This window comes from Mercenaria mercenaria, unplaced genomic scaffold (assembly GCF_021730395.1).
Source record: "Mercenaria mercenaria strain notata unplaced genomic scaffold, MADL_Memer_1 contig_737, whole genome shotgun sequence".
Lineage (NCBI taxonomy): Eukaryota > Metazoa > Mollusca > Bivalvia > Venerida > Veneridae > Mercenaria > Mercenaria mercenaria.
Window position 1 is genome coordinate 3,916 of NW_026463634.1, and position 15,619 is coordinate 19,534.

The window sequence follows — 15,619 nt, forward strand, 5'->3', positions numbered from 1 at the left end:
GAAGAAAACATGACATGTTATCAGAAGAACTCCGTCTTTCGTATCACACTTCCTCCCCCGTGCTTTGAAAATTAGCAAACCCGAAGAAATGTTGTACGAAAAAGATTAAAAAACAACAATTTCTTTTAGTTTACTCTCCGAAACTGAAACACGCATGACTCCTAAACATCCGAGTACCACCATCTGTGGGAAATCGTTGTAATTTTTAGTAAATCAAGGGAAATTCTGCAAAAATAGCTTTGATATCTTGGTGGAGTTCCTATATAGTGTGATGAATCTATGGAATTAAGGAATCCTACTTTTAGTAAACTGCCATTTCTGTTCAAACTTTCCATAAAAGTAATTTTTGTCTATTTACTCATAATACTGATTATGTTCATGATTTAAAACGAATTTTAAAACATTAAAGTTATAAACTTCTTGATAACATGTCGGAGGCAAGTAAAGATATAAGTATCTAAATTTCATTCTAAGGTCACTATGACGTTGCCCTTTGATGTACATGCACTGAACTATAAAACTACAGAAACAATCTTCTGACTGCATGATTCAGTTATTGTATAAAACAAATATGCATTAAATATTGACGAATGAGTTTTACAATAAATCCATGTTAAGGCGTAAACTTTCGTTTTGAAACTTGTGCATGATTATCAAAATGTACATTTAACATGTACCATAAATATTACAAATAAAAAGCATTTTTTCAAGATTAATGTTGTATATCAAAGTCAATCAACTCTATTCAAGATGTTAACTAAAACTACGAAAAAGTAGCTTCCTATATGAACTTGTGATGATGGGAATAAAATACTTACATTTTGGCTTTGTCATGCAAAACATCGATTGTCCATAGTTTGTTGAGATGTATTGTTCATTTTCTGTAAACACTTTAAACCTGTATGACGTTTCTGAAAAGAAGATTTATTTTTCAAATTGTGGAATGTGGATCTGACACCTATGCACAAAAGCGTACTTATTTGAAAATCCATTTAACTGTTTCAGAGGTATGACTATCGAAATGATTTAGGACACAAATTCCAGCACTAAATACCTCTGTATTTGCATATGTTGCCTCACGACATTGCATGATTATCCAAATAGGAAATATCTAATTCATCTCCATTGCTAAGAAATCAAAACTGGAAAGTCAGTTTGAACTTGCATTATACCTATAAGAGTGTTAACAAAATTGAATGTTAATGTCTAATGACATTTATGACATTTTATTGGTGTTTCTTTGACACGTGCGCTGTACAAACTATAGAACACCTTGGAAAGTAGTTATTCGATATTGATTTTGAATGCGCATATTTAATTAAATGGATATAAGAAGAGTTATCAAAGCTGAATATTATCTTTAATGGCATTAATGATCTTTACATAATTAAAGTAATATATTAGAGTCTGATTGATGTTTCTTTGATCCATGTGATATAAATAAATTATAGGACACCTTAGTCGGCCGCTAAAAGAAGACAAAAGAAAATAGATACGGGTAGATTTCTCGGAAGCACAGAGCACCTAAAACACAGCCTCGGACTCACGCATTAGCAAAGTAGGCCCAAAACAAAAAGAAGCTGTACATGTAATGGAAAAATATTACAGACGGGTTGCTTCAAACATCGTACATATTACTTTATGTGGAATAGATAGGGGTGGGGGGTTGGGGGGGGGGGGGTAAAATGGGGGGGGTGGGGGGTGGGGAAGGAATTTGAAGTAGAAAGAAGAACAAGGATGAATATACTAAGGGAATGCTAAATTCCTTAATAACAGTCACACTACAAAAGGACAGACACTTATATACCAAAATCAAACGCACAACCATACCCAACTAAATAACATAGAAAGTAGTAGGGCACCGTCTTAGACTCACAATCACATTAAAACTATTTTTCTGATCTCTAAAGTAGGCCAAGCGCACACAGATCAAGTTTGGTGAGATCAATATTTTAGTGAAGAATCTAATGCTTTTTGGTCTTTAAATTTCATTGAGGAAAGATGTAAAATGTATGCTAAAGATTACGCTTGGTGAAAATATATCGGGTGGTTCATACCGCGGAGTAGTTTTTATGTTGTTTGTAGTTCTCACGGTCCCGGTATAGGGCAAAGAAACATAATTTGAAAAACACTGCAGAGAGGTCAAGGGATGCTACAGAACAGATTTGGAGACGATTCATGTAATTGCTCACGTAAAGATGATTTAAAATATATTTTTCTGTTTTTAGTTCCCTACAGTGTTTTTATATCTTACTTGTCTATTTATCTAGGTAAGTAAGTTGCGAGTGCGTGTGCGATTGTTTCTGTGTGTGACTGTGCGTATTCGTGTGTCCTTGTGCGTGCGTGTGCGTGTTTCCCTTTTGTACGTGTCTGCCCTGCTGGGGTTTACTTTGTAGGGTAACTGAGATTAAATATTTACATAACGTAACATTCCCTTTTGAATATTCATCATTGTTCCACTTTCCTCTTCCTTGCCCCGTCCCATTTCTACGCTTACCCCTTCCTCTCCCTTTTTCCATAATTTGCACCTACAAGATTTTTGAAGCAACCCGTCTATAATATTTTTTTTCCGTTAAAGCTTCTTTTTGTTGTGGGTCTACTTTGCTAATGCTTGCCTCTGGGGCTGTTTTTGTGGTGTTTTGTGCTTCCACGAAACCTGCCCTTACCTATTACTTCTGGTAGCCCCCCCCCCCCCCCCCCCCCCCCTAACATGGGTTATGCAAAACTACTTGACTTGAACAAAGTCTAGGACGGTTCATACAAAGACGCTGTAGCAAAGGTTAAGCATATATCTATCAAGTGGTTTGTGAGAAGTCTTTTAAGTTCAAGAAGCCCAAGTTAATCAATTTTTGAAGAATTTAAGGATACTTCATGAAGATCTATCAAGTAGCAAATGAAAGTCGCTTAACGTTTATATAGCATTTAGGTTGCTCCTTAAAGTAGCAAAGCTTTTCAATTTGTAGTCGAGTGTGGTCCGTGACAGAGTACTATTTTCCGTTTGGGCACCTAGGATAATCTTCCTACATTATAAGCTGGGAAATCGCCATATACCAATACTTGTGTTGGTATGACGTTAACCCCAACATCATCAAAGCCCGGAGAGGACTGTAAGCGTAGCTGAACCGGTACGCATTTTTATCGAGATTCCAGGCAAGAAAAGATTCCATCATTTTGCAATAGTTCACTAAGTGCTTCCAGTTTTTATAACCTAACTGAACCAAAGGTAATCCACATCAAGACCAAAGTCAGTAAAGCTTACTCCAGTCATAATCTTTGACTTGACTCTAGATCTAATAAGGAACAAATGTATGTATGTTTGAAGTCTAATCATCGGTAAAAGCAAACGAAGGCTTTAAAGGTCGATTTGACCTCGACACCAAAATCAATAGGGAATGTTTATGCCCTTTGAAAGATTCTAAGAAAATCAATCGGATAAATAAAGTTTTCCGTGAGTCATATGCAATGGTCACGTTACAAATATTTACCGCGTAATACAAGTAGCTCAACACGTACACAAAAAACAACAACAAAACATTTATATAATTTGCAAATGTATCTGATCAAAACCACATTTTTATTTAAAAATCAGTAAGTGTTCACATTTATTGCATATCCATAATAATTGCATGGATCTGTTTACTCTCATTATCTCATATCTTTCAATTCATTATAAGTATTGAGCTACTTTTACGGCGCATGCACGAAGAAAGGTAGCGCTGAAGCTGAACCATGTGTTCTTGGCCTTGGTCACTTGATTAATATTTACATCGTAAAGTAGTAAAACGCATAGGCAAAAGAGTTTACAAAAACTTAGGCTGTTTCCGATTCATCAATCCTGGGGTAGAGCAAGAGATTTTGTGCGCATGCGCACTTAAATTTCGAATCGAACGTATCGAGTGACATGATGTAGTTTTTGTGCGCATGCGCACTTAAAGTTCGAATCGAACGCATCGAATGACTGGATGTAAACAACAAATATAGCACTGAAAGACGTGTTTTTATGTCTTAAAGAATTATTAGACAAGCACTTCTGTTTTAAACAGATGAATCAAGTTTTAACAAATAAATATCTCGCGCTTTTTCCACCGGTTGCTCGATTTACTCCGAATTTTCCCGAGATCAAACTCTTGACCTTTGACATCGACGCTAGCGTCAAACCTTGGCGTACGATTGGCTTTTGAGTCGTACTAGAGTCGTTCGAGTGGTCGAAACGAAAACAGCCTTATAATCCATGCCATTTTTTCATTTACAAATCATGAGTACGAGAGGTGTTCAGTTTATTATGAAACACTATCAAAACACACCTATAAGATTTTTCAGCTAACAAAACCTCGTGTAAAGCGATTAATTCATGTAAAGCAGTGTACGGTACACATACTCAACACATTTGAATTCAAAATTCAATATAGTTAGACCAAAAATAAATGAATTAGTTTAGGGCACTAATTTAGGGTTCTCGAAGCAAAAAATGTCCTACAGTAACATGGGACATAATGTTTCTGTTGCTGCTGTGCATCGCATTCAACATGGTAACGGTGTTATTCGAAATAGCGTAAGCAAAACAGGTAAAAGTGGACCATTTACCAAACTTCGTACAGCAGCTACTGCTGACGTCGTACGGAAAATCCGTAATATGATAAACTGGTGAATCCGCCAACACAAAGAGAAATGGCAGCTAAGTGTGGAGTGTCTCTAGGCACTGGTAACAGAATTATAACCAGATTTATTAGAGCCAAACTCAGGGAAAAATGCCGTGTTCATCGACGTGCTCGATCATGGCGTCTATATCTCCGTCTTAACTGTGGAAAACGGAAAAACCTAGTCACTACTGATGAGGCTATGTTCTATATGGGCGGTAGTTATGACTTAAACAAACTGAAGTTCGTAAAACGAAATGCATTTGCACCTGCGTTTATGGTTTGGGTCGGTGTTTCTACGGCAATATATCTTTGATTTGTATCAATAAAGGGGTGAAAGTCAATGCAAAGTATCAAACAGGCAAGGATCTAAAGCCATTTCTGAGAAAAAAGATGTTCAGCGCCTTTTTCCTGGAAGAGAGAATGATATGATGTTCCATCAAGACTCGGCTTCTAGTCACACGCTAAAATGACCATTGATTTTCTCAACAAACAAAAGTTAATTATATAACTCCTGCAGAATGGATGTCAAAAGGCCCTCATGGACTTTGGTATTTGGGGCATACGGAAACGTAGACTACAAAAACGTAAGGTCTATACCATGACTGATCTTAAAAAGGCTCTTAAAAACAAATGGAACAAACTTGAGCAGTCGTGCATAAACCGGGCTTTAAAAAGCTGGCATTTCATATTGCCATGGATCCCGGATTCAGCATCTGTTGTAATAAAACGTATGCGAGTTTAATTAAGCTGTGTTTAAAACTGTTTCATAATAAATTGAACACCACTCGTATTCACATTTATTTCATATGCTAAATAAATAGTATCGATCGGTTTTCTCTCAAACCATGAATTTCATAGAAGTACTGCACTTCTTTCATATCGTCGGTATACGTAGTTTGGCGACTTTGGGAAGGCTAAGCTTCCCAAAATATCCTTTAAGTAGTTTCAGAGGAGAGGAGAAGTAAGTCTTCTGCGAAGGAAGAGGGACAATAAACCATCTCTCTGTACTAACAGCTAAAACCTGAAGAAAGGCGGGATGCTGTTTGGTAGAGCGTGTATTTGTTATAGTGTAGTCCTGAGTGAAGTGTAGGGCTGTTATGATAAACTCTTATACATAAATGCAGATCCTAAACGCCCCGTGTGGTTCTCGGACGATCTGTGTATGAAAAGAATTAGAACCACTGCCTCACCCTTGCATGATCGTAATCGGCGACTAATAGGGTCTTAACACTTGGTTTTGCTGTAACTCTGTGATTCCAGCAAGTGTGCAAATTTTGATTCCATACCTCATGTTTTTATTTCGAGGTAAATGAGATGTAAAACCAAAATTTGTAGTCCTGTTTGGCGCCATATAACCCAAGTAAATAAATAAATGATGACTGTTAAATTATTATCTTATGGGGTTTAAGCAGTTGAGGAGTGGTATGAAAGAAAGCAATAAACATTTAAAAAGTTTGCTATAAAATGAGAGGAACCACATTGGGCAACGGATGTTGTAGCTACAGTACTCGTGACGTGAGTGAAAAGGTAGGGAAATAATGGATTCAAAGAAACAATACGAGATGGCAGTTAGTGTGATTAATGAGAAATAAGTGTACAATGTAATTAAAAAAGATTTTTTGGGAGTGAGAGAAACAGTATAAAATAGTTATAAGGTACAGTGTAACGAAAAACAGCATTTCATAAATAAAAAAAACACTGTTACAAAAGCAGCTCCAGTGACGTCAGTCTTAAGGAGTAGCTAAGTTAAACTCTAATCCAAAATATATGTCTGAAGACACTCACCAAGATCAATCTTAATGTTACGATCTGAGAATACCAGAGCACTAGTTAAGAAATAATGAACTTTGGCAGCTTACCATGAATCTAAAACCAACATTAATACAGTTTCTTATCGTGTTACTTAAGTGATTGTCCATAATATAAACCAAAACTGTGTCTGCGTTTAAGCAAGCATTCTCCTTATGCGAAGGTTGTTGACTAGTGGTAAAAGTAGTAAAGAAAATATAATGAAACTGAGAAGCTTGCCATACATTTTTCATATAAAAACAATAGTGACAGAGAAATCATAGCAAGTATAATAGCCATTTTTACTATTTGCCTAGTCAATCGAGAAACAAAAATAAAAGATTCATAGCGTCACAATGCGATACATCAAGCCTAGAAGTCAGAGAGGTTTCACGTTAATCCGTGAATGTTTAATATTCTCCTCCAATTCAGTATGATGATGTTTACTTAATATGAATAATTAAACTATTATATGCCGTCAAACGTTGTAAAGAATATAAATAGCATTCTTTATTTCACTATAAAATTTTGTTGAACCGTTGTACCATTTTCTGCGTATCAGTGTTTGATATTCGGAATGAAATTCCAGGGTGATGATGCATACACTTAGGCCAGACAGTATTTCAAGGTTATCCAAACTGGCAACTACTATACAAGTTTGAAATCGAAAAATGAATAATAATGGCAAAATTGAAAACGGGTTTTTAAAACAGTAAACAAGTCCCGCAGAACAAGTTTGTCTGCTACGAAGACCACTCATTTTTCCAAACAGATGTCAGTTTGGTCCCAATGTCTCATTCCTTACTCAAGTTATTTAGTTGAAACAGTTTACAATCAACCCAGTCAGTAATGATCAACTTCGGAAAACGACAAAAGTGTAATTTGGTGACAGATGGTTTTTTCAAGAACTCCTGCCGTTCTCAGATAATCAGACAAAAAACTTAAAGTTTTTACCTACAGCAGTTTTACGACTTTAAAATACTAATGTTTTAGATATTGCTCCGCTTTTAGCAAGGGATAACAATTATTATCATTAAAGTATATAATACATGTATAAGTATATAATCAGTTACAAAGAATACAGCATATATTATTACCTGGGATCAGAGAGACGACTGTATGGCTTTCCACAACCTGTTCTGTGCTTGTATTAAACAGCGGTTGTTGGTTGAGATTTAAGACCTGTATGATATATTTGACAAGATCTCCGTTTGGAAACAAAGACCCAATCCATGTCACGGTAATTGATTCATCTTTGATAGTGTCACATAGTACAGAACTTGGACCGCTCGGCACTGGAATTAAAATGTTTACGTTACGGATAAATCATATTACATACAAACGTTTGTATTGGTATATAAACACAATCATAAACTTTTTTGAACGACACAGATCAAGAAATAAGAAACTTAAAACAGAATGATCACAATTCGCTAAAACGATAGTTATATATCAAAATTCATACACCATACTTTGATAGTCTGTTACAAATATACTTAACGCTGTTGAATATGATAAACGTATGTTAAACAGGTTTGTTATTACATATTTGTAGAAAGGTAATACAGTGAAATCAATAATATAAAAGGGAAACAAATTTTAGCCGATTTCGTAGATATATTCATCAATGCAATTTAACATCAAGAAATATTAAAACTTCATATGAGTTCCACCTTAAAAAAAATCCTTGCAAAAAGTCACGTTGGTCAAAACCAAAAGAATTTCTTTCATGCTGATGCAATTAAATGATTTCTCAATACGTTTACATTTTTACAAACGTTATTTATATACATAAAGGAAACAACTAGCACGCTTCCTGACTGCCATGCTTTTGTACAAACAAAAATAGTTTGAACAGTTTGTAAGAGAAGTGGATCATTTGTGTGGAATTATTTCAAAATCGTGTCGGTGGATTTATACAATAGAGAAAAGTTGAAACTTCACAGGTCGCTCAACACGACAAAAACGAAAATGTTGCAGACTCGGTTTGATTGAGCCTGTTCATGGAGGTAGTGGAAATGCATGCTACCGTCCACGCCCTCTAGCCCCGGGTTGAGCAGAACTCAACATTTACACATGCTAAAAGTACAAAAAGCAATTTAGAGACATCCGCAGATGTATTCAAACGGCGGTGAACATGGAACCTTCAATGATACACGTGTTGAGGCGTGTAATTCCTTGAAGAGCGGCGTTTGGTCCCCAGATAAAGTAAAGGGTTTGCCCCAAACGAGAAAACAATGGGCAGAACTAAACTAACTGGAATTTAGGAAGGGGATCTGAGGTTATGGAGCCTGCGTATCACAGGAACTGTCAAAAGACAAAATTAAAAAGCAGGCACCATATCCAAGGGGTGATTAAACAGTACCCAAGGCTATGAAAGCGGGGGTATTGGAACCACCCAGGCCGAAATGGTCATGTTGAGAAACTAAACAGTACCAATAACACGACATAAAAGTCGTGCTGAACGATCTGAGAAGATCGAAATATAACAGCCCTGATTGAATGTACGGGGAGACTTTTTACGGCCGCAACACGGCACAAACAACGCTGCTGTGATAATAAAATAGAGAAAAGTTGAAACTTCACAGGTCGCTCAACACGACGAAAACGAAAATGTTGCAGGCTCGGTTTGATTGAGCCTGTTCATGGAGGTAGTGGAAATGCATGCTACCGTCCACGCCCTCTAGCCCCGGGTTGAGCAGAACTCAACATTTACACATGCTAAAAGTACAAAAAGCAATTTAGAGACATCCGCAGATGTATTCAAACGGCGGTGAACATGGAACCTTCAATGATACACGTGTTGAGGCGTGTAATTCCATGAAGAGCGGCGTTTGGTCCCCAGATAAAGTAAAGGGTTTGCCCCAAACGAGAAAACAATGGGCAAAACTAAACTAACTGAAATTTAGGAAGGGACATATATTTGTACGGTTTTCACTTTATACTTCTTAAGAACAGTAAACACGCCCCCGCAAGGTCATGTACTTTTACGAATCGATAAAAACAAAACAAAAAAATCAATCGACCAATTTGGGTACACTAAGGACCATTTGTGTGACAGTGTTTCGAAAGCCGGCAAGCAATCTAACACTAGAAACATTTTAAAAGTATCCATAAAATACATTTAAGGAAAAGTGATCATGCCCACTTGTGGCCATGATTTCTTACAAATCATAATATTTTGAACAATCTTGGTAGAGGGTCACAGAAGGACCATTTGTGTGAAATAAATTCAAACTCTTACCATCGGTTTAAGAGAAGACACTGTTTTTTTTTTTTTGTTTTTTTTTTCAAACTTCTATGGCTCTGTTGCGAAACCATTTGAATAATGTTGAAAGAAGACAAACCAAGAAGCATCCAAATCAAATTTTATAACAATCCACACGATTTCAGAGGAGATTTTGGTCGAAGACGAGTGTTAGTTGATTTGACGGACGGACGACGGACGGACATAGGCCAGTGACAGTTCATAATAACTCACCCCGAGCACCTTGTGTTCAGGTGAACTAAAATGTAACACTGTCACTAAAATTGTCCATATATTTCTGTAGGCTGAGAATTGAGATTGCGGTCCAAAGTACAGAGTGAAAAGCGTAATACACTTTTACATTACAGACAGTATAAAAGATTCTATAGTATGAAAACCCTATGACAGATATAATACCAACAAGTAACTAATACATTTTAACACATTACCTTGAACTACAGTCTTGATCTCTTCCTCATAGAAGTTACCCCAGACATAGTTTGTACCATTATATGCTTCACTCTTTGATGTAATTGTTATATTATATCTATATCCATTTTTTATTTTTGAGCTAGAAAAGCTGACTGTCAAGGATGATCGTTCTACACCAATTATCTCATTTGTGCCATCTAGTAACCGAATCCTGTAACTAGATGCCACACCAATTGCAGGAGCACTCCATCCAATGCTTATAGTGCCATCTTCAGCATTTAAATCTGGTGTTGTCAAAGACCTTGGGATGTTTGGTTCTAAAATTTCAAGAAAAAAAGTAGTGATCAATAATATAGTAGAACTTGTATTATGAGATCTAGATTTTTTAAAGTAAATGGTATCTTAGTACTACAAAATGCGTTCTTTAACATGGAAAAAGCCAGTATTTTGTAAACACACCGCCTTGACGACTCTTACAATGCAGATCGTTCCATGACCTGGGAAATTTTAAATGAAGTTTGACCAATAAATATGACGTTGACCTTTGTGGCAGAGATGCGCTTGACAGATTATCTAGGCAAATATGTCCGCTAGATAAAGATAAGATAATTGCAAGATAAATGTAAACTTTCTCTCATTGATATCTTCATTTCTTTTATATATAAACAAAAGTTATCGATGTATATAAAAAGAATGGCTTGGACAAGGTCTGTTACTTTCTTTAACTCAAACTGTGCCCTTAAAGTTTTGAGACAGGTACATGCTCATTGAGGTACCTATTCCTGAATAAACTATTTCATGGATATCAACGTTATAGCCCGGACAAGATCTGAAATGACGTTAGACTATTACGGGTTACTAAGACCTTTCAGATAGGAATTTGGTGGCTTGTACGAGAGTCACTCAGTCTCATCAAGGTAACATTTTTGCCAGATTAAATCAAAATTGCCACGAAGAACTGATATCGTTTCACAGCTCAAATAGGTAACAAAAGAAACAGTTTTGCCAAAGTACTGCATAAGGATTTCAAAGCGGTACATATAGGTAAAGCTAGATGAACCAATGTTTTGAACGATTAGTTTTGCGTTTCACAATTTGAGTAGAGCGTAATCTATACATTATAACTATGAAATATTTACGAAATAACACAAGTAGTTTAGGGGATAATGTCGTTTAAAGGTTTACGTAGCTGTGGTGGCAAAGTTTTTGTTTGAGAAATCTGGATAACGGCAGATGATCACACATGATCACACATATCTTTGCCTTTTTTAAATCAGTTGGATGTAGTGCAACGGCTTAGATTATTAGGGAATACTTTCATTTTGATCTCTGACTGCCATATTTGTTTGAAGAATCTGAATACTTCGAATACTATTGGAAAACAATTATAATAATAATACTTTTATTATTTGCGTAAAATCATTCAAAAATCGGGCTGGTAGTATTTGTCAAGATGTATAAAATGTCCAAATATGCAAACAATGAAAACCTGTTCTTATTTGTAGAGAGTAACCCAAGCAACAAGAGGTCTATGATGGTCCTATATAGGTAAGCTGACACTGTTCGTAAATATATGCGATGAAAGAATATTTGTAAAATCAAAGAACTGTCTAGAATAAACGTTTGAAGACTTTTTTTTTTCAATTTTAACAATCATTTGTCATTCAAAAATATTCTCATTAATATTTATGGCCAAACGAGTTTATGAAAATAAGTCACTGCGAACAAAAGGCCACCTCTATTTTGGTACTACATTTATTGATTTATTACCTAAAACTATACGGTTGTACGGTTGTTGCCTTTAACACAGTGTAAAAAATATACAGTTCATGGAAACATATATTTCATTTTTCATTCATTTGGTCCTGCCTTAACATTTGTGCATATCAAACAATTGAAAGAGATGCATTATAGAACTTACAGTGCCCGCGAAATGATGGTTAAGTGACTGCATAACGGTACTTTCTCTTTGATGTCATTCATTCCGTTCTGTTTATGTGACTATTTTTCTTTTTATGTGACTGTTAGAACAATAGAGAGAACAATGGGGGAGTCACATAAAGACCGTTTCGTTAGAACGTGCAGTCCAATGTCTAAGACAAATTTGAACAATCTTTGTAGAGATCAACCTAAGGCCGTTTGAGTGGTGAAATTATTTATTCGGGCCAACATTTTGCTAAGATGATTCACATACGGAACCTGACAACGCCCTTTGGTTATGTCTGAAGACTTAAGGGGTTACCAACTTGATTATTTGTGTAACATTATCTTAAAACTGGACCATTAGTTTCTGAGGACACAGTTTATATGGGTAAAATGACTATGCTTACCAACATTCATTTTTGACAAAATAATTCAAATAACCTTGATATAATGACAACCAAGGAGCATTCCTATCATTATACATCAAATTGTGAGAAGATGTTGTTTTGTGTGTTAATGGTGTGATATTCCAGTGAGAAGCTGGGCACTAAGCTCACTGCTAAAAGTAGACATCGTCGTTTATATGACATATAAATTGTTGAAAAAGACGTTAAACCGGAACACATACATATAATCCCAAAGCTATATCCCTTTTAGAAGATAAAATGGATTTAAACAAATACAAATAACTAAGAAATTTATATTTTCTAAAGTTATGATTAGAACTCACCAATTGCAAGGGTTAAGGTGCAAGGTCTATATACACATCTAATAATGATAAACAAGTGTAAAAAGTTTCAAAGCTGTAGCCCTTTCACCGGAATGTGTACCTAAACCTAAATTTCAACAAAGAAATTCTAATCTTCTAGATTCTAAATTGGCATAGTTCTTACAAAATATATCAAGAATTTGTAGAAAGTCTACCACTATTAAAACCTTAACCAACTTAGCCACTGGCAACGCCGACAATCACAAGATGTAAGTACCTAACAAAAATTGTGATAGTTAAATGAGCTAGATAATCACAATAATCATATCAACGTTATTATCGAGACAAAACTTGAACACACTTGCTCGCACATATACTACACAGCCGTTTAGTTAAATATGTCAATTCATTTTAAAATCTAAATGATAACTTCTCACATCATGGGCGAATAACTGAGTTGTTAAGTCAGTATTTATGAAATGACTCTCGTGAAACTAGACCATACAATAAAAAAAAATTCTGCTTTTTACTTTTGACAGTGTCTTAATCTCACTAAGTAGTGGTACGTGCAATATCTCACTCCCCCCTTACCAGTGTCAGCAGACCTTCATTCCAATCAACATTGTGTAGACTCCATAATCCATGAAAAGACCAGAAAATATAAAAACACTTAAGTTATTGTTCTCAAACTTTCGTAGAAGAGAGAATGTTTAAAGTCGTTTCACAGCTGTGTAGATCTAATTATATCCACTTTCAACCAAATTAGACAGACATTGAAATAAATGACTACGTTTTTTCATTAAAAATGCCAAAGTATATATTTTTTTTCACTCCCTTTCAACAGAAATAACCCGAACACTACGACGTCTAGCACTATATTTTAATTGTGTTTCCGTTATTCCGTCTTACTGAGATCTTTTAAACTGTTTACAAATATTTAGAATAAGACCGTGTGACTCAATAGGAAAATGCCGTCAAAGGTATAATTATTTTTAACAAACTGTAAACTTACTTGCAGCTTGTTCCTTTGACAATGATGTTGTTCTAGATGCTCCAGACTGTGTCCAAATATTTCTTGACGTTACAGTAACGGTATATGTTTTACCAGATGTGACGCCAGTATTGATCATCAAGGATGTCGCCGTTCTTAGAACTTCTTTGCTTCCGCCAGCTAGACTATTTCCTTGTGTTTTCAATTTCCATTCTATAACATAACTACTTATATGTGAAGCTTTGTTTGCGGATGGAGGTGTCCAAACAACTTTGAATCCAGAAGTGTTTATGGTGTCTGACGGAAAGGTGATCGCTAATACTTTCAATTCCAAGACTACGACGAAATAATAGACCAGCATTATTATTAAAATGTATCAAATTGATCTGTTAAATACCTAAACATTTAAATATAACCTTTTGAAATCTAACAACTGATACGTGAAGATAAGCATTTATACAGGAAATTTTGCTTATTTAAACTATCCACTTCATTTCCACAAACAAAACAGTAGAATACTGAGTTTTGTGCAAATTATCATAAATTAATTTTAAAATAATTTTAGTATAACGTTTCATCTGATATTCTGTCTAATCAAAGTCGTCTTTAGCTAAATGCAGGGCCAGTGGAGTTGACTGAAATCATTTTTCGTGCTTCATACCTCTCGCTTCACAGTCCAAACTTCATGACTCACACTTCTCTGTTAACACTTCATAATTCATATTCTCAGCACATCTGATACTTCACAAACACATTTTGCACAGAAAACTATAAAATCGCGAAAGTCTTAACTGATGATGCCTATAAGATTCTTTCACTGGTTGTAGTGCAGATGGGAATAACCGGCCTCGATGGTAACTATTAAGGCGGTAACAAGGCTCCCTGAACAGTTACCCGAGAGACGGATATTTCCATCTGCACATATATCAAGTGACAGAATCTTTTTCTTGCATACCGATTTCAAAAAATAATAATAAAAATAAAATCAATCGAACGGCTTTCTTTTTAAAACTATTTCTTATGGCAGTGTACATGTATTTAAACAAAGCGCGGGAAGCCAACGTCCGTAAACAAGAAATACGTCATGACGTTTCCAAAGAAACAACAATGCTTAGTTCCGGTTTTGTTTTATCAGCTGAAGCGTAACGTTATGAATTTTTGGTAAAATAATGTGATTTGAATCGAGAAATATACAATCAGGAACAAATAGGAACTGTCAAGGTACTGAATTTTTATTCCGTTTTTTAAATAAAATATAAATTACTACATAAATTTTCTACATATGTGTAGTTCGTTATACGTCATTTACAGCATGAGAGTCATCTTACACCACGGGGTGTAAGATAGATTTTTCCAGCATCGGTAAAGATACCGGAGATCCCCGTCTTGTATGCAAGAAATGTCTGTTAGTTTGTTTCATAAGAGCCATTTTCTCTCAATAACCTTCAATTGATAACAATATCTAATTAGTATTTATATGTTACGTGATCGGTATCAAGCACCTTATCATCTACAATACAACTTCTGAGAAGCAGCGCGTTGAAAAGGTGTATGCATCTAATTACTTTGAAATAGAACAAGACCTTCGCAAAGCTGGGCAATATTGTCCGAAATTCTAGATCAGAGGAGAAAAGTTAAAATTTAAAAAAAAATGGAATATGTGTGTGCCGGAGGTGGGGATGTAATGTTTTGATGGATTTGTGTTGGGGATTTTGTATGCTAGTAGGAATGAAATTCAAAGGCATAAGAAGTAAAAGTGATATTTTGTTGGAGCAGAGGTAGGTTTATGGGATAGATGAGAACTACATTTGTGTACTTGAACTAAGACTACCAACCCAGATCATGTCTTTGTCTTATCGCCACCTATCTATAACCCAAGTTTGAAGTCA

At 35.5% G+C, this 15,619-nt stretch overlaps 1 protein-coding gene across 1 annotated transcript in view; it reads right to left on the reverse strand.

The window, feature by feature from the left end:
• Positions 1 to 818: 818 nt before the first annotated feature.
• LOC128554780 (usherin-like) overlaps positions 819 to 15,619 on the reverse strand; it is a gene marked incomplete at its 3' end in the record, with an annotated part of 34,206 nt that continues 19,405 nt past the window's right edge. The window contains exons 6-9 of the mRNA XM_053536087.1: positions 13,752 to 14,066; positions 10,125 to 10,424; positions 7,526 to 7,723; positions 819 to 911 (exon numbers count right to left, since the gene is read on the reverse strand). Of these exons, the coding sequence (XP_053392062.1) occupies positions 819 to 911; positions 7,526 to 7,723; positions 10,125 to 10,424; positions 13,752 to 14,066 (906 nt within the window). The remainder of the gene's footprint in view (positions 912 to 7,525; positions 7,724 to 10,124; positions 10,425 to 13,751; positions 14,067 to 15,619) is intronic.